Source organism: Zophobas morio, unplaced genomic scaffold (assembly GCF_036711695.1).
Source record: "Zophobas morio isolate AGI-343-1 ecotype UQ-CSIRO unplaced genomic scaffold, CSIRO_AGI_Zmor_V1 ptg000243l, whole genome shotgun sequence".
NCBI classification, from domain to species: domain Eukaryota; kingdom Metazoa; phylum Arthropoda; class Insecta; order Coleoptera; family Tenebrionidae; genus Zophobas; species Zophobas morio.
In genome coordinates, this window is record NW_026972347.1 from 103,324 (window position 1) to 128,603 (window position 25,280).

Here is a 25,280-nt window from a genome sequence, read left to right on the forward strand (position 1 = left end):
AAGTAAAGGACATCGAACTGATACGACCTTAAAGCCTTTAGATCCTATGATTATACTGCGCGCCAACAGACTAGTAAATAGGATTTATAATATAACAAAAAAATAGAAATAAGCCAACAAAACTGGAAAGACAACTAATGGCCAAACAAAGTAGTACTTTTAGTAGAGAGGCGTAAGACGCGCTCCACTATGAAGGATAACAAGAATCGAGACTTCTTATCGGGAGCAAGCCTTTTATTTAAGATTTAGCTCGAGGGTGGCTTCAAATTAGTGCATGTGCACAACCAACTACTAACTGACCACCTTAGTATATATTAAAAAGTATGCTAATGAACACAATTGTATACGTCTGTTCCATATACGATTGCCCAAAAAATGTTTTTTTAATTTTCTTTTTATATTTTTTGGGGGCAAACTTTACATTCACTGATAGCTCTATTAAATCTTGTTCACATGCCACTAAGCAAGCTAGTGCGCATTATGCCGCCGCTATTTAGCGAATTTCTGCAATAAGTATTCAATTTAGTCTACAGTTGAACTAATAGAACACGTTAATCCATCGCTAAGTTTGTTGTTGTATTTCGTGTAGAGATTTGGGCTGACAATGATGAAAAAATTTGTTAAAAATTCGCTATAATTCAGGTTTGTTAACCCATTGAAACCTGTAAAAGGCATAATATACAATAAAGAATTCAATATTTTAATTTATAATTTAGAGCTAATTCCATCTTTTTTGTTAAAAGTTTTATTCTAGGTTATATTCTAATTGTTATTATTACTATAAGCCCAATTTTTAACTATAACTCTCATTATCATTACTAATAGTAGTAGTAGTTGAAATGCTAGCACTTGAGCTCCCCGATATCCCTGATTTAAATTTAGCAGGTGTTTAGGTAGCATCACTAAAGGTCGTAGTTTATTATCGTAGGCAAAAATTTTTATGATTGCTGATTCTCTACTGCAATTTTTTGCGTTATTTTTATTATTTCCACAACAAACAAAACATAACAGCCACGGCGCATTCTAAAGTTTCGTTCAACCTAACGTGCACATACTTAAAATTTCTTTTACAAAATTGTAGCCTATTTAGAGGGTTTCATAGGCCTGCATTTATAAAGAAATTGCTTGTTTTTAAATGTTAATTTACTCTTATAAGTAAAAAAGGGTACTGCAAACTTAAATAGTTCTCTATTTTTTAATCGCGTAGGCTAAGTAAGCGTAGATTGCTTATACTGCGGGCATCTTGAAAGATGCTTGTATTGAACCCTAAAAAGAATTATTAAAAAATTGTGTGGAAGTATTAACTAAATAAGTAGTTATTAATTTTTACCGTGTAGAATGATATTTATTAAAAGGCAAGAATCAGTGCTTTCTACTTAGCGCCACCAGCGACTCTCGTAGTGCTACAAAAAACGGATGCATTACATATATGTTGAGTTAACTTAAACCCAATACAATTCAATTGTAAATAAATTATAACGTGAACCACTTTTTATTGTCTTAAATCCATAATATCTATATCAAAGACATAAAATCAGACTATCAACAAAACGAATTATTCTACTAAGCAAAAGGTATAAGTTTTTATTCTATATTCAAACCAAATAGGTGAATTTACTTAATAACTCCGTTAGCCAGAGTGTTAGCTTCCTTGCATAAAGTGCATCTGAAAATGCTGCTGCATTTCTTATAGGGCTTTCAGTAATTTGTGCAACACTGCTTTCCATGGAGACAGTTAGTAATAGACTCTTAATATTTTATTTTTAATGCCACGTTCTCTTCCTATACCACTGTGCTTTAAACCCAAATTGAAAATATTATATAAGTAATGCCTGCTCTTTTATTAATCTTAAACTCTATAAAGTTATATACAATTACTTTTTTGGTTTGAAAAAAGATATATTAAGGGGTGGTTTTTTAGTTATTGCATAATTTATGGAGAGTAAATCAAGCAGAGCGATCATATAGACTTGTCAGATGCTCAAAGTTTTATTTTAATCAACCGCTTATAATAAGGGCTAAAGATACAATGCTTTCATACTTTTAAAAAAATGAACATTATTTAAATAAGTTTACAAGTAATTATTTCAAAACTTTTTTGACCCAAATTACTTTATAAATTTTAAATATTTTGTAGGGAACGAAGAAGAAACAGAGGAATAAAAATTTTATTAAATGTTATTCTCAACTTGTATATCCAAGCGTACGACTTTCTATATCTTCAAGTAAAAAGCTATGACTTAACACTTTTAATTCTTCTCGTTCGGCCTTAAAAATCTTTTGTATAAATAATAAATTAATACTCAAACCAAAACGGTGGGAGAAGCTAAAAATAAATTTATTTAAAAATAGTTAAATGCAATTTAGACTTCTGAGGGAAAGGAGCGTGCTTACCGCATTGGCATCAGTAATTTGCTGAGAAGATTCTTTTAAATGACTTTGCATCAAAGTAAAATCATCTGAAGTCGTCTCTTACAAATTAATAATAAAATAGAATAAACTAATAAAATCTTTAAAATCCAAATTTTTATGCAGCACAAAATTGAATATTTACTAAGCTAAACGGTGTAAAGCCGTTACAGGGAGATTCATATTTATATTATTTAATTAAAATAAAAATAAAAAGAGGAACAACTTTTATTTATTATTTTTAAATTCCTTTGTATAAATAAAAAGTATAAATTACCAGAAATGAATAAAAAAAATATAAAACAACAGATTTATAAGGGAAGTGTACAAAGTTAAAAAACAGAATTACAAAAAAAAGTCAACTACGATTTAAGATAAATGTATAATTAATTAAAGTTGAAAGGAGATTCAAAATTTAAATTTATAGAAAGATAATTTTTAAAATTATTAAAATTACAACCGAAAAAAACATAATAAGAACATAAAGACATGACCACAAGTATATTTTTTTCCTCATCCCTAATTTTTTTTTGGCATAATTTAGTTTATAGAATAAAAATCTCTGAATCAATGAACTCCTCTTATTAAAAAAGGACACCAAGAAAACTTAAATTCATGTAATAATAAAAACAGAATAGCAAATTTCTTTGCTATATAACTAACTAACCAAAAAAAAATGAACTTTATATAAAAAATTAAACAAAATTTAATATAAATTTTTAATTTTTCTTTATATCTTGTTCTTTCAGTTTCAATTTATATTCTAGACAATATCAGGCATACTATAAACCTTTTATTAACTCAATGCATTATTAATAATGATGATACATAACAGAAAGTTTTTCGAATCTGGAAAGGGAAGCACAACACCCATTAAAATAATCAACGCACCACGTGTAAACAACTTTCACATGATCTGTATCGTCTAATTATGAGAATAGAATACATTTTCAGAAACTCAAAATTTATAAGAAAATAAATAGATTATAGATTAGAGGATGCCAATTATATATATATTTATTTGAACTTTATAATTATTTTCTAATTAAAAATCATATGAGTAGAGCGCATTTCTCCGCTTAAAATATTTTGCACAATAACAAAATTAGAAAAAATTGTTTTAATTTCTGGCAAACCATCTTCCAAGATTAGAGTGATCAAGCCTCTCGTTCCAGACATGTTTAGAATATACCAGCTAAACGAGCTGATCCAGGAAGCATCAAGAGTCTTTTGTTGAAGGATAAAATAATTTAAAAAAAAATTAAAAGTTTACATTAATAAAGTATAAATCGAATTAAAATAATTCATAAAATATAGGAAATATAAAAAAAAATTAGAAAGAAATAAAAGTTTATAAAAGTAATTTTAGGATTTCATATAAATTAGCTGGTGAAAGTACTACACCTTAAAATGAAATAATTTTAAAACTAATTTTTATAACGTTATTAGAATTATTTAAAGTCCGAAATATAATTAGAAAATGACTTTTTTTTTATAAAAGTTATAAGCTAGTATTAAAGTAGAGACGAGAAGTGTTTTGCTACAAAATAAAAAATCACTTATAAACAACGAGGGGGATTGAAAAAAAAAAAGAAGTTGGCCGACGTAAAGTTGTTAGGTTAACAAAAAAATATCCCCAAATCTTTTATAAGTAGAAAATTCGCGTGCACGAATTTTTACAAAACATAATTTGAAGTGAATTTTTAAAATGGCTTAGAAAGGATGCTTTGTTTCTTTGATAACTTAAATTTACTATAAAATCTTTTTTTTCTTAATTACTATAAGAAAATTAAAAATTGATAATAGAAACTTTTTAAATTTGATTTTTAATTTATTATTTTATTAAAAAAAGAAAGCTATAAAAAATTTTTAACTTTAATATTGTAATCTCGAAACTGAATTAATTTCATATAAGAACTGCTTTTTTCCGACTAAATTAGAAAAAACTAGAAGTCACAGTGGAGTACAAAAGAAATTTATATCCAATGAACTTTTCTCCATATACGTTTTACAGAGCTTTAAAAAAATTTATTGAAATGAAAAATAATTATTCTTCAGATGTAAAACAATAAATAATAGAAAAAGTAGTGAATAAAAGATGCTGGAAATATAGTAAAAGTTTTTAAATTAAAGATTATATAAACTTCAAAATAAAAAAGCTTTTTTAGAATTTTTTTTTAATTTAAGTTTGTACAATCTCAAAGTACTATGTCTCTACAACAACCACACTGATTCTTAAGCAATGGCATAAAAATGGGGCTATTATAAAAAATATATAAGAATCTATAATTTAGAAAAAAAAAATAAAAAGTTAATTCCTTGGCACTCTCCGAAATCTAAACTTTTTTTCAAAAAATAATTTATAAATTAATCTTTTTTTTTTGTTTTTCTTAAAAAAATTTACCTCTAGTTCCACTCCGCTTTGAGTCATAGTTTTAAATGACAATGTTAACGGAAAAGGTACTTTCGCTAGTTAATTTAATTTAAAAAATTATTAAGTTTCTATCAAAAGAATGGTAAAAAAATACGTACAGAAAAATATTAAATTTCTGGAACAATAAATAATAACCGTAAAAATCTATAGTTTATAAGAGAAATACAAAATTTGTTAATCGCGTACTCTAATAAGACAAGAAACGTTAAAGCCAAAACAAAAAAAATTGCAAGCATATAAATGAAACTTATTATTGTTTTAACTCTCAAAAAAAAAATTTAACAATATATAGATATATATAAATAAATCAATTAAATTGAGCATAAATTAAAAAACTACAAAAATTTTACAGTTCTACAACTAAGAAAATTTTTAAAAAAATTACTTGTCAAAAATCCGTAGAAGAAATAATTAACCCAATTATACAAAATTATCTGGGTAATCATAAGTTGCATGTTATTTTTAAGTGAGGTTGCCAATTTCTCAGGATCCATAGAAAGACCCTGTAAAGGCTTTTTAGAAGGATTCTCTCGTAAAATGCCGGAAACCTTTAGAAAATAGATTAAATTAAATTAAAAATGCAACAGTTTTCTAACAAGAAAATAACCTCATCACAAAAACTATGCACTCGAGCATAAAAAGATTCTCTTGAAAGGTAATTACGATTGGCTTTTAAAAGCTGTACACGCTTTATTATGTGACTTTCCTTAATCTTTTTACAATAATTTTTCCATAAATTATTAGAATGAACAATAGCTATGTATTAATTATTACAAAGTATTAAATATTTTTTACTAATACTTTCAAAAGATTTGGTACACAAAACATTTTTTTAAAATATTTTGCTATAAAACAACTTACCGATCCTAAGTCCTTAATTTTCTTATCACTTTGAAGTAACTGGGATAAGTAAGTTCTAAAAATCTCTATTAGAAATATTACAAGGCTTAAAGGAATTAAAACCCAGTCACGAATTTGGGTATCCAGAAATATACTTGTGGTCATTGCTATAAAGCAATGTGATAAAGCGAATATTGTATAAAAAAAAACTTCAAGGTAAAGTAGCAAATTTTTTAGAATTTGGACGGTACTCGCAAACCTTACTTAAAAACGCGAAGAGCAAGTTTTCGCAGAACCTCAAGACACCAGGCTTGACTCTTAAGCTATTTATTTTTCAACTTTTCCTATAGGAATGGTTGTCACCTTTTTTGGTTGGCACAACTTTTTTTAAAAAAATAGAAACCTTATATTAGGTATAAAGTAATTTATTTAATTCTTAGTTATTTCTTCCGACTTAAAAGTACATTATCTACGTTGTAACCCCTTTTTTTAAAAAATTTAAGTTAGTAACTTGCATAAAGTTAAAAGTGAAACTCTAAAAACTATTCTTATTTTTTAGTTATTTATAGTTATATATTTTTAGTATTTTAATTATCCGTACCTTGGAGCTCCGATATTGGAACTCAAGACAACTTTTCGCTATTGTAAACCGGCCTTTCTTTTTTACTCTTGTTTTAAAGATAGTTTACTTAGTACCTTAGCACACATAAAAAGCGCTGCTGGACTTATCTACCGAATTAGTCACTCCAATACACTTGGTTATGTAAGTTATTATAATAAAATAATTAAAAATATGGAAAAATACGTTAATAAAATAAATGCAAATAGTATACATAGGTAATAGCTTGCTGCGTGTGTGTATTTTAACGTATTTTTCATTATTCTGTAAAAATATATTAATAGTTAATCCCAAAAGTTTCACAATGATATTCACCAAATTATTATTTCTAGAACTTCAGTTTTTATATAAGCTGATCTTTGCTTAAAATTCTATTAAAACATTTTTTTTGTTTAAAGGCTTCGAAGCTTTTGCTGATCAGTTTTCATAGAGCAAAAAATTTAAATTTAATATTTTTATATACTGGATATTTACCCACTTCACTTAGAAATATAAGATGTTTAACCTTTCTTTTTATAAGTAGATACCCCAACTGGCTGTCAACGGATGAGACAAGTTCAAAATTAAAGTTCATATTAAAAAAAACTATCACCCAAAACTCATTATTAAGTTTAAAAAAAATTGCTACTTAATTTTTTTGAGCTGAAAGCAAGCTTTACTTATTAAAATTGTCAACTTTTAAAATAAATCAACTTATGTTGACCTTGAATAAAGCATAGGAGTGATAAAAGTTTGAGAAAGATTCTAAGACGAAGTTGAACTTTATAATAAACCAGTATATTGCTATTATTACTGTATAAAGTTTTGAACTTTCTGTATCTTTGAAGCAAATTCTTAAGATAGTCGAGGAAAAAACACTTAAGTTTAGTCGTAGCGCTAATTATCCGAAAAACAGCTTTTTTAAATTTTCACTTCTAGTTTTCACTTCTCTTTTTTCGTAAAATGTTTTTAAAATAACAATTATCCCTTCTTGTTCTACCTCTTTTTGAGAAGAGACCTCTTCGCAAAACTTAATTTAGCATAAGTGGCCAAGACAGTAACTGGATACTTTTTTTTTAATTTTTTAGCACTGGTAAACTACGGCCGATCTTCTTACTAAGACTTTAAATCGATTTATCTGAATTCCCATCTTCTGCAGGGGTTGGAGCAGAGTGCCCACCTGAGTACGCTCTTTAGAGAGCCATAATGGCTCTCCCGGAGGTCAGAAAATGCGGAAAAAATCGGGCCCGGTCTCCCGCCGTTCGCCCTGGTGTGGTGGAAAACGCTATAAATCACCGCCGGGAGAGGCACAAGATCCGAGGCCACCTGGGAGACACCGATCAGCACCGCCGTCCAGGCTATGAGCTTCTCACCAGGTGGGAGTAGCCCTTAACTAGATTCTTCTAAATTCATCAAAAGCTTATATATAACCACTAAAGAATTTTTTTTTGTAATAGGGGACCTTCCTAGCGCTTTTAAGAGTAAACAGCTGTATAGTGTTGTAACTTTTAAATCCATATTGGGTGCTTAAAATTATTTTATTGTGTCCTTTTCTCCAATCCTCTTTTAATTAGTAGTGTTTTTCTTAATGCAATAAAATAGCTATTAAGATGGACTAGTTCAAGTCCTCAAAGAAATAAGGGAAATTAAACTTTATTTTATCATTTGCAATATTAAGTTATTAAAAGTCACTAAAGCAGTGATAAATATTTTTCTTAATAATTTTAATATTCGATTTCTATAGGGAATGTAGATATACAGCAACTTAAAGTAACAAGCATTATAAATTATTAAGATGTAACGTGAGATTGTGTATGAGGTTATAAAAATATTTAGGTTCAAACTCTTTAAAGTATATATAATTCAGGTTTATAAGAATACTAAATTGGATTAATATTTATAAATTAAAAGAAAAGCTATTCAACCATTTTAGGCTAATTAGCAGGAAAAAAGCATTACGATAAAGATATATTAAGATTAGTTCATATAATTAAACGTATTTTGAAGATAAGGAATGCGGTTTGTGTTTATTCGTTTGCTATTATATAAGATGAGTCCCCCACTTCTAGAAGCCGACTTACGAAGGACTAATAAATATTATTAGCTACTATTAAAAAACTTCGTAAAGAGCTGAAGGCTGTAAAAATGAAATTACAGGATTTTGAATAAACGCCTATTAAAAACGAGACTAAACGACGAAAAGAGCCGATAGAAATTCTTCTATTATAAGTAATAATGCTAACCCTTACTCTGCTCTCCAAGTACTTAACGAGCCTTGGAAAGAAGAAATCTTAGAGGAGTGAAGGGAAAGCTTTTATGATAAAAGACACTAAAAGAAATTATAACCAAACTAATAACAATAACAATAATAGTAAAAATAATAATAATTATACAAAGAAAAGGTAGTAATAGTAGTAAGTAATTTAGTAATAATACTTTTGTAAAGGGCTTTAATGACTGTATCAACCTTAATAGTAAACTTATCAGTAATATTAAAAAAAAACTGTTTATAATAATGGTAACAAAGACGTTGATATGGCTAATTAGAGAAAGTTTTCCCAATGAAATATCTCCAGTGAATCCGAGCCACCTTCCGCAGCTGCATCTCCTGAGCGAAACACTAAGTTCCCGCCTATGGTTCTCTGCGAAAAAGAAGTGGAATCATTTTGTAAAACTTCTGTTAGCCAATGGCATCAGCAGGGTTCCAAAGTCTAGGAATACACGTCAAAGGATAAAAATTTTCCTGCAACAGCAGACGGGTATCGAGCTATCACCAAGACATGCGCGATGAACCGCTACCTCATTTCACTTATCAACTACCGGAGGACAAACCTTTATAGTTTGTTCTACGTGGGATCTATTGCGATCTTTACGTCCAAACCGTGGAGGGAGACTTAAGCGAGCAAGGCATCTCATTCCTCGGCCTGGCAAGGATGCAGCTTGAGGACAATGTCGATGAAAAACGCACGAAGCGACTTTTACCTTGATCAACGAAAGCTGTTGGAATTAAAGATGGCTTACAATTTTTCCAGGTTAGGGTGGAAGTGCTCCGAAAGAGTAATGGAGTCGGATAGTGCCACCGCTCTCAGGGTATTTGGACACAGAGCATTTCTGCTCCGCTGGTCGTATTAAATGTGGCGAGGGCCACTTGACTGCACAGTGGACAAAAGCACGAGAAAGTACTGTCAGTTGTGCTAATTGCGGTGAAACGCACACTGCCAATTATCGTGACTGTGAATATTCATCCAACCAAAACTTCAAAAACAGGTCCCTATTAATGTAACTCCGACAATTTCTTAGGCCGCTCGCCTGTCCACAAAGACAATACCCCAGCCTAACAAGAAAATAACTACAAAATTAAATTAAAAACTAATTCAATTAACAAAAAATGGATTTTCGTTGGTCGCGATGCCGATATTGATTGGTTCTTCGAATCCGCTTTATTTAGTATGCAAAAAAAAATTATTATTAAAGGTAGTTTTTTAAAAAATGTTAATAAAAAAGGGGAATTTGATTGGTTCTTCGAACACATTTTTTAGTATAAATATCACAAGACTTTCAGAATAAAAGAAGTAGAAAAGCTATACTATACTATTTTATTTATCATATCATTTTTTGCTTATCTTTAGTTACATACTTTTTTTAATATTTTTTATTTAATTATTTATAAATTCTAATACAGATAACCCCCTACAACCGCAACCAGCACTTCGACAACTGCTTTCAATATTGACAACAAGCCTGTCAACAAGGTTAGAGATGCTTTTTAGATCACGAACACTACATCATACCCGTCTTTTGTTCTAAAACAGATGACGTTCTAGAGAAAACAAGGATTGCAGTGGGAGCGGCGCGATATATATAGTACTAGTATCTATAGATTATATAGTAGTAGCACTATTCTAGTAGTGCTACTAGCATACATCAACGACCAGGCAATGCGCCAAAAGCCGTGACGAATGCTAAAGGTACAATAAAGTACCAATACCATTACAAGCTCCATCAAAAGCGTCAATATATGATATCTTTACCAACCCTGCAAAGCATTGAGAGGTTGAAGTGTCCATCCAAATTAAGCAGCCAGGGGGCCCTGTCGGTAATTAGGGCTTACAAGCCCCCCAGCTTACCGCATTACCTCAGAGCTTGATGCCCTTTATATAACTTGTTCCTCAGTTATTGAATTTAAGGACCTAAATTGCAAGCATCCCGCCTGAAACAGCCATGTCGATAACCCAAACAGCTAAATCCTCGGATCTTCCACCGACGAGTGCGGACTGCAACGTCATAGGACCACAGTACCCAACGCACACGGCGAAGACATGGATTTTAGACGTATTAGATATCGCCGTTTCGAAATATATATATATATTTCAACTGCAATTGAAGTTCTTTACGAACTTTCGTCAAACCATGCCAGTTCTGCTTAATTTGGGCGACGAAAAGGAGTAACAGAGGACATATACCAGAACTTTTTCGGACTAGACTCAATCTACCGAGGCTCTTAATATAACCTTTTCCAATCTTTCGCCTTAATCAGAACACCCACCTAACCTGACCTTGCTGTCGCTGATTTCGAGGGATCTTTGGTCATGGCGTACTAAACCACCAAGACGACACGTTGAGTTCCGCCTAACCGCTTGCCTGATGCATGGAAGACCCTCCCCTGCGAGTAACGACGCCTAATTCGACTGGCCACGGTGTCACAACGCCCGAAGCTCTTAATAGGCTACACCGGCGCATAAGGAAAGAGTTGTGGGCGCACTATAACCGATTGTGGGAGAAATGTTAAGTAATATTTTGGATGAGAACGGTTAACGGTTGCTTTCTTTCTGAAAGCTAATTAGAAATTACAGAAACCGAGAGCGTTAACTATTTTCTACTATGCGAGACGGCAAATTTGTGGCGGGGAATGATGTTGACAAAGAGACTCCATTTTCTGATCACCTCGCTACTCAGGGTGCGCCCTCAGCTTATTTAGTTGCTAACAAAGTGCTTTGTGAATTAAACTCCATTGCTAATGCCGGGGAACAGCTTGCGCCAATAACTATAGTGGAAATAGTAGAGATTATTAACCGAGACGAAAGGCACATGACCTTGACAGTATTCCCAACGTTATTAAAGCAATTACCAATGGCGACGACAGAATGCTGCCTCATCAACTCTACGATGGCTCTTGTCACCTCTCCAAAGTGCTGGAAGACGGCAACTACAGTGATGTACCTGAAGACACCACGACCTGCATCTACGTCAAGCAAATACAGGCCTAGTAGCCTCTTGTCAGCTTTTGACAAAGTAGCTGAGGCAGCCATACTGCGTCGCTTGAAGGCATTTGTTATGCAAGCCACGCCCTGCCAGAGTTCCATTTTGGATTTCGACAAGGGCACTCCACGATTCAACAACTCCTTCGCTTAACAGAGTGGACGACCCCTACCTTCGTTTTAAAGAAGGCAACGGGAGCCGTCTTCTTGATGTCGAAAAAGCGTTTGGCCGAATTTGACACAGGGGCTTGCTTCACAGATAGCGCACCATAGCCCTCCCTACTATTCTTTTTAACGTGATCAAAGCTCACCTTAAGGGTCGCGTCTTTAATATGTGTGGGGAGATGCGCGCTCGCCCCTAAGACCATTAACACCGGGAGACCCACTAGGTTCTCTCTTATCACCTCTGTTCTTTGCATTTTATGTAGGCGACATGCTATAGCCTGACGACCTCCATATGCGGATTGTCTTATATGCTAATGACACAGTGATTTACTCTACGTCAAAGACACTTGTCCCATTGTGCCAGTATCAGCATTACACCACTATTGCCGCTAACTTTTAATATTAAGGTAATTCCTTGGTGCCCTGAGGCGAAATACCTGAGGTCATTATCTACAATAAGCTCTCGTGGCGGCCGCACATAAACTATATATTGCAGCAAAGGCCAAGGCGGCGGTTCAAACTCTTTACCCTTTACTATGCTCGAAGCAAACTCTCGCTGCACCACAAACGACGCTAGTAATTGTCGTGAATTCGACCGATCATGACATACGCGTCAACTGTCTGAGCCTATGGCACACCGGCTATAATCTCTTCGCTTCAAGTGAGGCAAACCAAGCTGCTACGCCTTATGACGGACGCGCCGTGGTTTGTACGCATCGAGGCCTTACATCAAGATCTTTAGATTGAACCTCTGGGTAACATTTTCGACGTAAAGCTATCACAACCTACAATCGGCTCAATCAGACCCACTAATCGATTACTGACAGATAAGGTCAAAAAGGAAATGTTGGCCGGCGCACGCTATCGCCTACCACCCCATGGACTCTAAGTATATAATATGGGATAGGGATAGAATTATTTTTAAAGTATATATATATATCATTTTTTTAACACAAGCTTAAAGCTAATGTGCATGCTATCATTCTGTTGAGAGCACGTAAATTCGGTTTTCTTTTACGACCCGAAAGAGTACCAGGAAATATCACTAATAAAAAAATTATTAAACAGCTACCAAAAGTACATTCAAGGCAATGTTTTGTAAAACTTTTCGGGATATTGTACCCCAGTTTTTAATTTAAGGTTAACTGAGTAAGAGTTTCGTAAAATTATAAATAAAATGAGGACGCCCTAAATCGAAGTACTCGGTTTGTAAAGAGGATTTTTACACAAAATTATATAGTAAGGGCCAGCCAATAATGACCGCAAGTTAATTGGATCTAAAAGTAACAAAATCTACAACATAGCTTACAAATGGAAAACTTTTAACCCTTGTAGTCGCGGAGGGTCTCACGGATCTAAAATTTATTTTGTTTTCTAAATTTTCAAATTAGATAGGATAAAGTTTAGTGTGAGCTGTATCCTAATATCTCAATAAAACATGTTTTCAAAATTTACGGTATTTTTTATTTCTATTAACATAAGTTTAAAAAAAATTTAAACTCAAGGGGTCTGAGATACCTACTACGACTACCATTGATTAACTGAGAGGCGCGACTACTGTAGGGTTAAATGCAAGAAATGTTTAACGTTATAATTTACAACACATTCAGTGTAGTAAGTAGCAAAATAGAACCGTTTGATTCCGACTTTATCTTACTCTTCGGTGGATAACTGAAGGTTAATGGCTAGCAAGAGGAAATAAAGTTTATTTTTCTGTACGATATATTCAATATTTTATTTTGCCTAAAGTTCAAATTTTTGAATGCAATATAATTTATTTCAAATGCAAGTTGGGTTTATGGATGATATTAGAGAATATTATGTTTATGAAATTTTTTATGTGAAATTCTTATAATGCATTTTGTTCATTATAAAATGTAATTCATTTACTAATCGTTTTTGTAGAAGTGAATGCCTCCTGAGAGACCCAATAAGAACTGCATTAACTATGTATACTGTGCATTGAAGCTTGAAGAAGAAGAGAGTTTTTGGACTATAGAGCAAATGAACTATTCTGGTGTAACTCGTGAATAAATTGAGGTTACTAATGTTTTTTAATATCGTATATGCAAAGAGTAAGTAAGTAATAATAACTCATTTTTAGTTTAAACAGTAGATGCCGAGGAATATTAATAAGGTAGAAAGCTTGCCTTTTAATTGCCAATCTATGGACCGAACGAAAAGTATTCGGAATTAAAAATATAAATTAATTTCTATTTTAAAAAGACTACCCTCAATATGCCCACCATCCAAAAGCAGACTCAGCAGTTATAGAAACCAAGTAACATTAGTACATAATTTACAAAAATACTACACTTACCTTTTATTATATCGGGAATAATTTGTAAAAATAAAAAACTTTCGAAGCTAAACTATTGTTATTTTTGTTACTTTTATAACTTGGTATTGAAAGTTAATTCTTCCATTGACTGTACGTTTTTAGTCATCTTTTTTATTCATTGTACAAAATACAAAGTCTTATAAATAATATGACTTTTGTTTTTATCTATGACTACTGTCCTCCCATCTTATTTCGCATTTATTTGAGAATTTTTACTCGTTCGAGTAAATTTATCAGTGGGTCTTTGTCATACATTTTCATGCCGCTCATTTACTTCACAGTCATCAAGTTCAACGACATAATGGTTTCTTTTTAAACCAAATTTCTAAGAGTGAAGAATGTTTGCTTTACGTCTTCCAAGAATACCACCTCGGAGGTGCTCAGTAAACTAAACTATCCACTTTTTATTGCCTTTGAAAGCCTCGGAATTTTTATTTTTTTTCTCTTCATTTCAAGAAAAATGCACCTTTGACATTACTTCCCTTCATCCAAGTCTTTGAATGTTCGCGCAAAGGCAAATAATTACGGTAATTTCTTAACTTAGTTTTTAAGTTGTGAGTTCATAGCAACGTTCTTATAAAACACTGCCAAGCCATATAATTGTTCGCCGACTTGGCGCCAAATATAGTTTGTTTGGTTAAATCATCTTTAGTGCCATTAAACAATTTTCTATAGCGAGTTGTCATGGTTGTATGGATGTTTTTGACTAACCAGTGGAGGGCGCAACACCAATTAGTGTTTGAAAGAGAAGTGCTATGGCGCACCCTTCCCCACTTTTTGTTTGTTAATTATAGGTGGTCTGTGTTGTGCTCCTCAGGCACCTCTAAATTTAAGAAAAATAGCGGCTTAACGAACTACTTATTTTATTCGGCGTCTTACTCGGATAAGCTAGTTTAAACCTAGTCAACGCCCTTGTACTTATTTTGTGCTTCTATCTTGAAATAATATTAAAATTTACACTCGTTTATCTTTCATTATCTTTATATAGGTAGAAGCACTATTTTTGTCCTTTTCAAGGTCATTTTTATAATTTAGAGTTTTTAAAACCCGTAGAAGAGATAAGAACTTTTTTTCTTGGTCTCGATGCTCGCGCCCGAGAGGACGCTCTGTCTTTTATCTTTTTTATTCTTGAGGGTTTGCCTGCGGCGGACTTCCTGTTCTGGGCTGTGGTAGCAACGACTAAATTCTGTTTGGGGGGGCTCATTGACTTGCCTGACCAGGCAACTGCGGTCGGTCGGACTTTAGTGGTAGCATCCAACTCGACCATTAGCCACATCTTTTAGCAGTGTCCAGAAATGCACACTCTTTAGGGTGTAAGGATCCCTGTTCCGTCGCCTGGTCCATAAGAATATAAGCGGCCGAAAAAGATCGGTCCTATATATAAATTGCGTCCAGTCTTGGCGTTATTCCCGGCGGTTTCCAGGTGGTTTCGATCTATGGAAGGTAATGGGTTGCCATCCGTAGATGTAATGCAACGTGAATGCGAAAACATCTGTCTTGGGTCATGACATCCTCAACTCTGCAAAGATGTTGGCAATATTGTTGCTGTAAACTAGCTTAAACCAATGTATACTTTGACTTAATTCTGACACAAGTGGCTAATTAACTAAGGAAACCAATGCAGCGTAATTATGGTATATTACTTTTTGAGCGCTCTGTTAAGTTACGTTGTACTACCGAAAACTATAGGATCTATTAGGGTCGTATCGAAAAATATGCTTTTAAACTTGGCAAAACACTAAGGTTGGATAAAGTCTTGGAACAGTTGCTAACTTCCCAGTAACTTTAAATGAACCATTATGTGTAATATTCTGACTGGTGTCTGATGCCTTCGGATTTATTAACTAGACTTAACTCATAATAAAAATGACTTTGTTGATTAAACATAATAAAGTAACACACAAAGAGATAACAACTCTTTAACTTGGTCATGAAAGCTTCGCATTGAGTCCTAGCAATGCCTTTCGAAGCGTAATATTTATATACGACGCCTAGAAAGATCTATTGAACTCTTGCAATTACTGAATGATTGCTTGGAAGTAAATAGCTAAGTTATAAGAAAACTACCGTCATGCGAGTAATTGATTGCGGACGGAAAGTCTTAGCAGAAAGATCTGTATAATGAGTAATGTTCTAATAACATTAAAGGTCTGTTTCCAGATCCATTGTAACAACTACAAAAACAGTTCAGAACTTGGCTAAATAACGGGTTAACTTACGGTTGCAACAGTAGCAAACAAACATACGCATACCTTGGTCGGTTGAAAAACTGTATTGGTTGTATGTGAGTTGTAGTGTTATTAGCTAGTACTATATATATATAGCCCAACCATTCCGTCGAAATCACCGCGGTTTGAGTATCTGCTGCCCCGAACGTTGAAATTTTATTTTGAAGTTGAACATAATTTACGCCACGTTGAGGGGAACTCCTGCACAAGTTGCTCCCGCTGGGAATCCCTTACATCTTAATGAAGTTCATGTCATATTGATTCAATCACTTATAGTTAGGGGCTTTATATGCTTTTACTTTCTTATTATTATTACCATTACAGAGATTCTTATAAAATTAAGCGCTATGGTTGCCAATAAACATTAATAAAATTTTATAAATGCACTAATAACCTTCTTTAACAAAGATAAAAGTATACTTTGTGAAATTAACTTAACTAAAGTAGAACTGCCATACTAGAGTTTTTAAATTTGATGATATATTTCGCTCTAACTTTTCATGAATTCGTCCGCTATGGAGGCATTTCTTTCAAGTAGAGGTCGGTAAAAATTGAACAGTAAATTTAAATAAATAAGGGAATCGTAAAATTGTTATTTAAAAAAGAGTAGGGCTAGCATAAAATTTGAACAAACTACATTGCATATTAAACGCAAAAAAAAAAATGATTCCGGGAGGACGAAATGATTTAAACACTGTTAAATTAGAAACCTTTCGGTCAAAGGATTTACTCGCCTTACTGACGAATACCCCAATTGTGTTCTTGTTTGTGGAGGCTATTAACTTATCAACGAAAGCTAGGAAAAGAAAGAAGCATTATACTTGGTGTTGCCATCATTTTAAGATTTAAGCATTAAATTTTTAAATACGTTAGCGTTTGTTATGCAATATCATGAGGAAATTTTTATTTATAAACTTATTTATAAGCATATAACTAAAAGTTTTTCAAGGCATTTTGAAGATAAATTTAAGTGTAGTCATTTAAAAACATAATACCATATACCTTTGTGAGGTTGCTAACAAAAAATTTGAAGCTAAAAGTAATGCGACTATACGCCCCCAGGCCCTATTCGTCGGGTAAAAATACTGAACAAAATTTATTTGTATGAAGAAAAAGTTAAGTAAAAAGAGACAATTGCTTTATGGAAAAGTGAAGGGTATATATGTGACAAGGGGAGGATCCAAAATAAATCTAGTAATACATATATTCCATATTTCTGCAGCCGTTATATCAAAATCATCAATTGAGCATCAAAACTGCTACTTTTTTTTTAATATTAAAATATTAACTATTGCAACATTAGTCAATAGAAGTCGAGTTTGGTAAGCCACATACGACTTACAAAAGCTTTGAAGAAATAACAGCAATTTTAGCTGGGTTGTTATACATTAAGAGAAGTTACACATGCACAACGCTGTTAAATGATATTAGAGAAATCAGAATGAGAGACCGTAGTGCCAGATGAGCCAAGCGACTACCTTTTTTTTTTATGATTTGATTGGTACAGCTGTTCCTACTAGGATGCATTTAAAATTCTTTTTGATCGAAAAGTTCCTCAACGTACAAACGAAGAGGAGACTTATTTTTACACAGCTCAGGTAGACCTTAGCCTAAAACAGTAAAATTGGTTTATAAAGTAGAAGGATTATTGCTCTTATACTACTTGTTTGAGGATATCCACAGAAAACTTGCGACTCTGATTAAAGGTTAATTTACATTTCGTTTCGCTTGCAAGAGCTTTCTTACGCCCAACCCTACAGGAGACTTGAAAAACATAAATTCGAATTAAAATTGATAGAAGATTACTCTTCTAAAGATATAGTGAATTGAAAACTTACTTAACTGGAACGTAATTTTAGGTGTTGCTTAACTATGAGTAATTCAAGTTTAAGTCGGCACCATTACTCTTTTTTATTAAGTCGGATTAGCTCTCCTAAAATTATGGGTAGGTCGTAGTTTAAGAAAGCTAATTAGTTGTATTAACGCACGAAAAAAAATTATTAATTATTCTTCGAGGAGGCGTTATTATAAAATAGCTCTACTCTTCCAAAGCTCTTTAACTGCTGACGTGAAGCTACTCATTAAACTCATACTCCTCTCTCTTTCAAGTTCTAAAATAAGCACTACAATTTCATCTTAAAATTGGGCGCAAGGCTATGAATAAACAAAAAAATAAATTTAAATGAAGTACTGAAGCTGAGGACAATTTTTTTTACTCCCTTTAGAGTAGAGAGGCAATAAGCTAAACTCAAAGATGTCAATTTTTAAACTAGAAACTCTCTGTCTATTGTGTCTGCGTTAATTTATTATATAAGCCCTTACACCCATTTCAGATGTGTATGTAACTCTATAATAGTCAGCTTATGCTAATTTCACCACTAAAGCCGGTTGTGGAAGGACGCTTAATAAAAATAGAGCAGTTATAATTGAAATTTTTTTATTATACCCCTGAATAGTTATAACCCGTGTTGATCCCACTTTTAAAAAGAGGATTCAATGTACTCATTCCTACTTGATTCTGAATGCGAAATTGTTTACCATAATTCTTTTTGCAACTCTCAAGTTTATATAATACGGACAAAGTTATAATAATGACTATTGTGATTATTGCGAAAATTACAATCAAAAATTGTTTGGTTCGGGCTAGGGAGAGTCCAGTTAATCTCTATAAAACTAGAAATAATGTATTTAAATAGTATCTTCAATAACATCAGTACCGTGTTTTTGTTTCTTTCGCGTCTTTTTACTGTTAATTTCTCACTACTATCATAGCCAAGCGATTGAGAATTAATTTTTATCTTTTATAAATATAACAACTCATATTAAGCAGTAAAGCGGGGGTGTGTTACCTTTTTATTGTTTTCGACCCACCATTGTTGTTTTACTTTTAAGCTGCTTCCTATCTTCTAAGGAAGATCAATGTCTATAATGAGCGCTTATTCATTGACAAGAAAACTTGCCTTTTTATATATGCCGACTCTTTTTGTCGGATTCTGGTTCTTTTTAGTGGACGAGTTTACAGGCACTTTAAAGTTCAAGTTCAACTGAACCACCTGCCACAAGTAATCAGGCTAGAAACTACCATGTCACCGAAAGTTACTAACGCTATTATTAATTATGCGGGTGATTTTTTATGTTAAAGCATACTTATTTGTCTTGGTAACCCGACAACTAAGGAGGAAACAAATAAAAATTTATCGCAGTTTCATATATTTTTCACTGACAAATTAAAATATCGGCAACGAAGACAAAGTTTATTGAAGGGATACCGCAATTAAAACGTCAAGTTTAAGAGCTACCTTTTCCTTTTGGACACCTTGAGCGTTTGCTGCGAAAGATGAACTACACTTCTCCTTAACAAAGCTATTATACTCTTCGAGAGCACCCTGATAGGTGCATTTGGATTCTATATAACTAAGGCTTTCATATAGAACGCGCGAGCAACAGAGAAAATTCTTATCGAGTTTCAAAACACTGAATTAAATAAATAAAGGGTAAACAAAATGAAGGGATAACACAAGAAAAGTTAACATATTTCTAAAATCCAAGATAGGACTAAATGCTTTGGGCCCGATCTCAGTTATAGGATTACTAGATAAATGCCTAATATTCATTATGTAAGACGAATAGAAGTAAACAAATATATATTTATTACAACCAAAGAATTAATACTAACAGATACGTTTGCTATAATGCATGTAAGCGCACCATAAAAAGAATTTGCTATAAATCAATATATTTTTGAAACTATAAGTAATAAATTTCTTATTACAGATAACATTAATTAATATATCTAAACAGAAAATAGCCGCTTTCACTTTAAATAAACAAATTAAGTTATGCTTATGACAAGTTTATGTAATGAAGCATAAGCCTACAAGGTCCTTAGTTCCGTTAGTGATCCAAAGGAATTAGGCGCAATGAATGTAATTTTATTATCCGAAAGATATCTAACACATAATAGGTTTATTAACATTTTTTTTACGTCTTAACCGAATAGTCCTAAAAAAGAAACAATATAAAGCTCTATAAATTTTGATTACCTTCATTCTTTAAAATTATATTACTCTTAAAAAAAAAAGGAGTTTACAGGATTTCTAAATATCTTCATCCTTAAAAATTTCATTTATCTAAAAACAAAAGAGCTTACAAGATTTCTAAATAATTCAGGCCCTTAAACATGCCATCGTTGATCGCTGTAAGTTCGTTCTTATGTAGATCCCTAATAAGTTAGAGTTAGTTATCTATTAAAAGCTTTTTTTGAGAAGCCAAGTCTATGAATTCATTAAGATTCCATACAGTTAAATATGAGGCCATTTAAAAAAATCTATATATTATGAATTTTTTAAGTGGCCAAAAGAGCTAACCTAGAGACAATTATTAAGTTGACCTAATTATATAGTTTTACAAAGGAAGCTATATTGTGGTACTACTACAGAATATGTTGGTAGAAAACAACATAAAATAGAAAGAAAAAAAACTATGAGCAACTTACAAATACATCAACTTTGGCAACCGCGAAAATGCCTCATCAGCTATTAATTTAATGGAGCAATTTCTTAAAGAACTAAGGGAAGTAGTTAATTTAGCTTTAAAAAGTTTTTTTATGCCAGCATTCTTACAACTATTTTATATGGTCTCTTAGCTTTCTGATATTAGAAAAAGTTATATCTGTTTTTGTTATTAGCAGCGACTTACAATTGCTTTAGATTTAGGAAAACTTCGACATCATCGTATTCTATTGAGGTGATCGGGTTATAAGACAAATACCTATATGAAAATTTATACACCGCATAAATACATAGAATAATGAGTGAAAAACAACATATTCTTTCTTATTTGGTTCTCTTAAAGAACATACAATTCTGTTAATGCTCTCAAGTGGGAAATTGAAGCAGCTTTAAACGACTTTATGCTATTATGACTGAGCAATCTATTAATGATTTTACGTGAATCTTTCTGTTTTTAAGTTAAGAAAGACAATTTTATAATAAATATACATAAACTACTAAAAAAGCACTAAATTAATCTATTAGGCTACATTACAAGATTCTAATCTATTAACACCGTTATTAAGCTTTCCTTTACCCACCCTTAATTCGTATGAATACTTTTTAAAAGATATCTAAATCCGTAGCACAGCGCTTAAAAAAAATTATTTTCCCTGATACATGCTCGAAAGCTGCTATTCAGTATATTATACTATTATCAAGTAGCTATATTAAAATAAGTCTTCAGAGAAATGCTTACGCTTCCTTTAATAGTCAGTTTTGATTACGAAAAGATACTTTAAAATCTCAGTTACTCACAAAGATGCAAGGTCCTTTAAGTTTATGAAGGTATCTTTCTCAAGTGACGTCAATCGATTCCAAGCTAAATTCCTTAATAACACATATGAATTATAAATTTGCATTTAATAGAGGTTAGATGCCAACTTACAAGGTAATAATGTTCCTCGAACCTTTAAATAGCTTATCGCTAACTGTAGTTAAGTAATTGTTTTGTAAGGACCTGTGTCAATTAGTAGAAAAAACGCAAATTATATCATTTTTTAATAGCAACTAGATGTATTACGTAACACCAATTTATACTAGTAAGAAAGGCTAAGTACAACTTCTTCACTAAATACATCATTTACTTAGCTTATTAATATAATATTTAATAAATTTAGGTAGAATTTGAGGTAGACTTAATAAACCCCGCTACCACCTAACATAACAAAGCTTATTAAATACTTACATAACTTATTGAAAGATAGAATAAATAATTCAAGACATTATATGAATAATAAATTTGTATGGATAACTTTGTTATTAGTAGAAAGTTAAAAGCTGTCTTACAAGGTAGTAACGTTTCTCAAGCCTCTAAACAGCTTATCATTAATTAATAGGCAACTGTATGTTTAAGTAATGCTAATTTAAAACCAGTAAAAAAAAGGATTCAGTAAACCTAAGTGCTATATCAGCTTATTAGTTTAAAATGTTAATAAATTAAAATTAAGAGAATTTGAATTACGCTCAAAAAAATTGCAACTAAATAACACAGTAGAGTTTATTAAATACTTATAAAACTTACACAAATATAGAATATATAAATTAAGACGTTGTGAGTGACAAAGAACTAGAATTAATAATAAGAGTAGGAACTCGTAAATTTTTAAAGAATTATAAAGGTGTATATAAGTAAAAGGGTAAACCTAAAAATCATAATTTATTTTTGGGAACACTGCTTGCTAAAGTTGTTACGCAAATTTTAGAACTTAAATCTATTTAAGAACTAGAGCTTTTAAGGCTTTTTCATTAATTTTATAGGTACTTTTAGTTCTTACATTTGGTATTTTAAAGAAACTTAAAATTACGCCTGCAAGTAAAAAAAAATTAATTCTTTATAGCTTAAGCTGGGATGTGAAGGTAAAGCTACTACTCTTTTTACGGTTTTAACAGCATTCACTCCCTTATAACTAATACTTTAAAAAAAGTAAAAGACGAATTAAAAGAAGTTCGTACTTCAATATTTATAAGTATTGTAGTGGAAATTACGAGAACAATTTATATTGACATCGGAAATTTTAACAAATTAGGCTTAAACATAGGTTATATTATTTTATAGTACAAATGCTCCAGAGATTTAAGATCGTCAAACGAGCCTTCCTCTATGAACCCAAGTTGATTATTGTTTATAATTCTATAAAGTATAATAAGGAAGTTTATTTGCAGTTATATAAAAAATTAAACAAAAAATTGTTAACTACTAACCGCTAAATAGGCAAATAGTAAGTCTCTAAGAGGATTAGTTTCGGCAACCGTATAATTAGGCTATACTAATGCCTTTTTTTGCTACTAAAAAGTCTTTGTTTTAAGCTAAAAAAACATATTAAATGTAGATTCTAGAGTGACTGATAGGTTTCTATGCAAAATTACAGTTAACTTACAATTCTTTAAGGCTTCCAAGATATTTAAAGTTATAATTATAAATTGAGGTAAGACCATTATCGCTCAAAACCCTTTTATGTTTATAAATTAAGTTTTACAAAACTAAAATGTAAGTAAACTAAATGATTATAAATAAGGTTTTAATTTAAATTACAAAGAATGTAGGCCGACAAGGTTCTTGAAAAGATTTTTAGGCAGTGAAGTTATATTATTTTCCCCCAAGTTTCTACATCATTAACAAATGAAAAAAATAGTAAGCAAGAGATATTATTACTTTAGTAGTTATTTCAACAAGAAAATAATTTTCGAATGCCTATTTACCCCAATTACACTTGAAAAATTGTTACATGTTGATGCAACAGATAATAGGAGATAACCAATTAAAGTATTGAAGCAATTAGGGCGAGCAAACTACAGCAATTCCACTTAAAAATATTCTACTTAGTAATCCATATATTTTATCCATCATTTGCACTATTGATAAAGGAAGTACCTATTTCTTGCACCTCTATGATGTTCGCCAATTTGGCTAAAGGCGGCCTCTTCCTACTTTGTTAGTTTTCTTACACTTGCACTAATAATTAAATTACTGCCATGTCCCTCTTGACTGGAGTACTTCCACTAACTTTAACAAGTACTTTTAAATCGTTTACCAAAAAACTCGGCGCTTATTATAATAGCATTTTTTTAAATTAATTTTTTTTATTCATTTTGTAATTGTGACAGTTGAATTAAGTCTAATATTAGCGACTTAGTAGATTTAACTAGTTTAGACAGACGAAGGTGGCATTGCCCTAGTGTAACTTCAATAATAGTTCAAGGTAAGTAACAAAAAGATTGAAACTGCAAAGTCAGAAGTAATAACATTAAAGATAGGAACTTACAAGTACTGTATGTCTGAGGATAGCTGGTCACCTGTCGGGAGTGGGACAGACAAAAAACATCGCGCTAACGCTCTATTTATTTCATTTATAAATATCAATTTATTAACTTCTCATTAAATAGAAACATTCCTCTCATAAACTGGGGTATCAAAAGTAGTATTACCCTAGAAACCCTTTTACTATTCTCTTAATATTACGTGATAAAACAGCTATCGTTTCAACGAAGACCTTGGATGCTACAGCGCCTAACCTAAAACCTATGTCGGTAACCTTATAAAAAACTGCCGTTTAAAAACGAAAACATACAATTTTGCTGGTGATGTTTAAATAAAGGTCTAGAGGAAGCTCTTATAGAATTAGTTAGCCTAATAAGACTTACGCCTTTCTTTTATTAAATGGTCCTTGACAGCCATCTTGAGAGTACGCTCCTTGCCGTAGTGTTCCGAAGAAAAGCCAAAGCAGCAAAGCGTTCATGTAAACCAAATTTTGCACTACTGAAGTTAAGAACCAGCCATAAATAAAAGTAGTAATGTTATTTTCATCTTTTTTTAATCTTATTATCTAGATAAAAAAGATTAAAAACGCTTGCTGTACGCTATACTATCAATTAGTTAATAAAAGACAAAACGAAAAAAATTATAAAAGTTGACGATTTCTGCTTAGCCTTTTTAGAAATTATAAGTTTTATAAACGTTAACGCTATTTTTAAGTAAGTTATACAAATTTAATTGTTGTACCAGGTAAAGATGGGAATTTAGAGTTAAGAACTGGAACAAGATTTAGGATGCGCATATAATAGTCGTTATTACTATTTTTAAGAACTAATAATCTTATATTATTTTTTTCCAAAGAAACGAGTGGGTAATAATCATTTTCTAATCTGAGAGCTATATTTTATTCCCTCCTATATAGTTTGTCTTTAATAAGTGCTATCTTTCTCTGACGATAATAAGAGCCCTAAAGTGAACTTATAAGAGTTAAAATAGATGGTAAGGGGAAAAAAAAAGTAAACTAATTAACCTTAAACAATAATAGTTAACAAAGCTAAGGTCTTAGAGCAAGAATGGAGCTAATGCACAACTATATCAAAGCTTTGCACAAGCGGAAAGAGAACTTAAGAAAGGAACGAAGAAAGAAACAGAACTTAGAAATTGGATGTAGAAGCAAAAGTAACAAAGAGAAAATATGCGA

The 25,280-nt window shown here is 31.8% G+C and overlaps 2 protein-coding genes and 1 long non-coding RNA gene across 3 annotated transcripts; 1 reads left to right on the forward strand and 2 right to left on the reverse strand.

Moving 5' to 3' along the window:
- Window positions 1–1,362: 1,362 nt before the first annotated feature.
- On the reverse strand, window positions 1,363–5,844 carry LOC135146578 (ER membrane protein complex subunit 3-like). Its single transcript, XM_064078699.1, has 9 exons — window positions 5,807–5,844; window positions 5,705–5,759; window positions 5,451–5,555; window positions 5,229–5,391; window positions 4,814–4,878; window positions 3,546–3,636; window positions 2,395–2,471; window positions 2,208–2,277; window positions 1,363–1,403 (listed from the first exon to the last, which is right to left on the reverse strand). Exons 4-9 carry the CDS (start codon window positions 5,335–5,337, stop codon window positions 1,363–1,365), a joined length of 453 nt encoding a protein of 150 aa, XP_063934769.1. The 5' UTR covers window positions 5,338–5,391; window positions 5,451–5,555; window positions 5,705–5,759; window positions 5,807–5,844.
- A 418-nt stretch (window positions 5,845–6,262) lies between these two features.
- On the forward strand, window positions 6,263–6,917 carry LOC135146627 (uncharacterized). Its single transcript, XR_010283888.1, has 3 exons — window positions 6,263–6,327; window positions 6,385–6,446; window positions 6,826–6,917. It is a non-coding gene; the product is annotated as an uncharacterized LOC135146627 (long non-coding RNA).
- Window positions 6,918–18,710: 11,793 nt separating this feature from the next.
- LOC135146597 (leucine-rich repeat-containing protein 15-like) lies at window positions 18,711–24,868 on the reverse strand. Its single transcript, XM_064078719.1, has 20 exons — window positions 24,827–24,868; window positions 24,469–24,583; window positions 24,090–24,161; window positions 23,360–23,431; window positions 23,205–23,276; window positions 22,886–22,957; window positions 21,713–21,784; window positions 21,583–21,654; window positions 21,135–21,206; window positions 20,972–21,043; window positions 20,769–20,840; window positions 20,424–20,495; window positions 20,152–20,223; window positions 19,805–19,876; window positions 19,573–19,747; window positions 19,234–19,326; window positions 19,123–19,179; window positions 18,991–19,071; window positions 18,894–18,938; window positions 18,711–18,830 (listed from the first exon to the last, which is right to left on the reverse strand). The coding sequence occupies exons 2-20, from the start codon at window positions 24,561–24,563 to the stop codon at window positions 18,714–18,716; spliced, it is 1,527 nt and encodes a 508-aa protein (XP_063934789.1). The 5' UTR covers window positions 24,564–24,583; window positions 24,827–24,868; the 3' UTR covers window positions 18,711–18,713.
- Window positions 24,869–25,280: the final 412 nt, after the last annotated feature.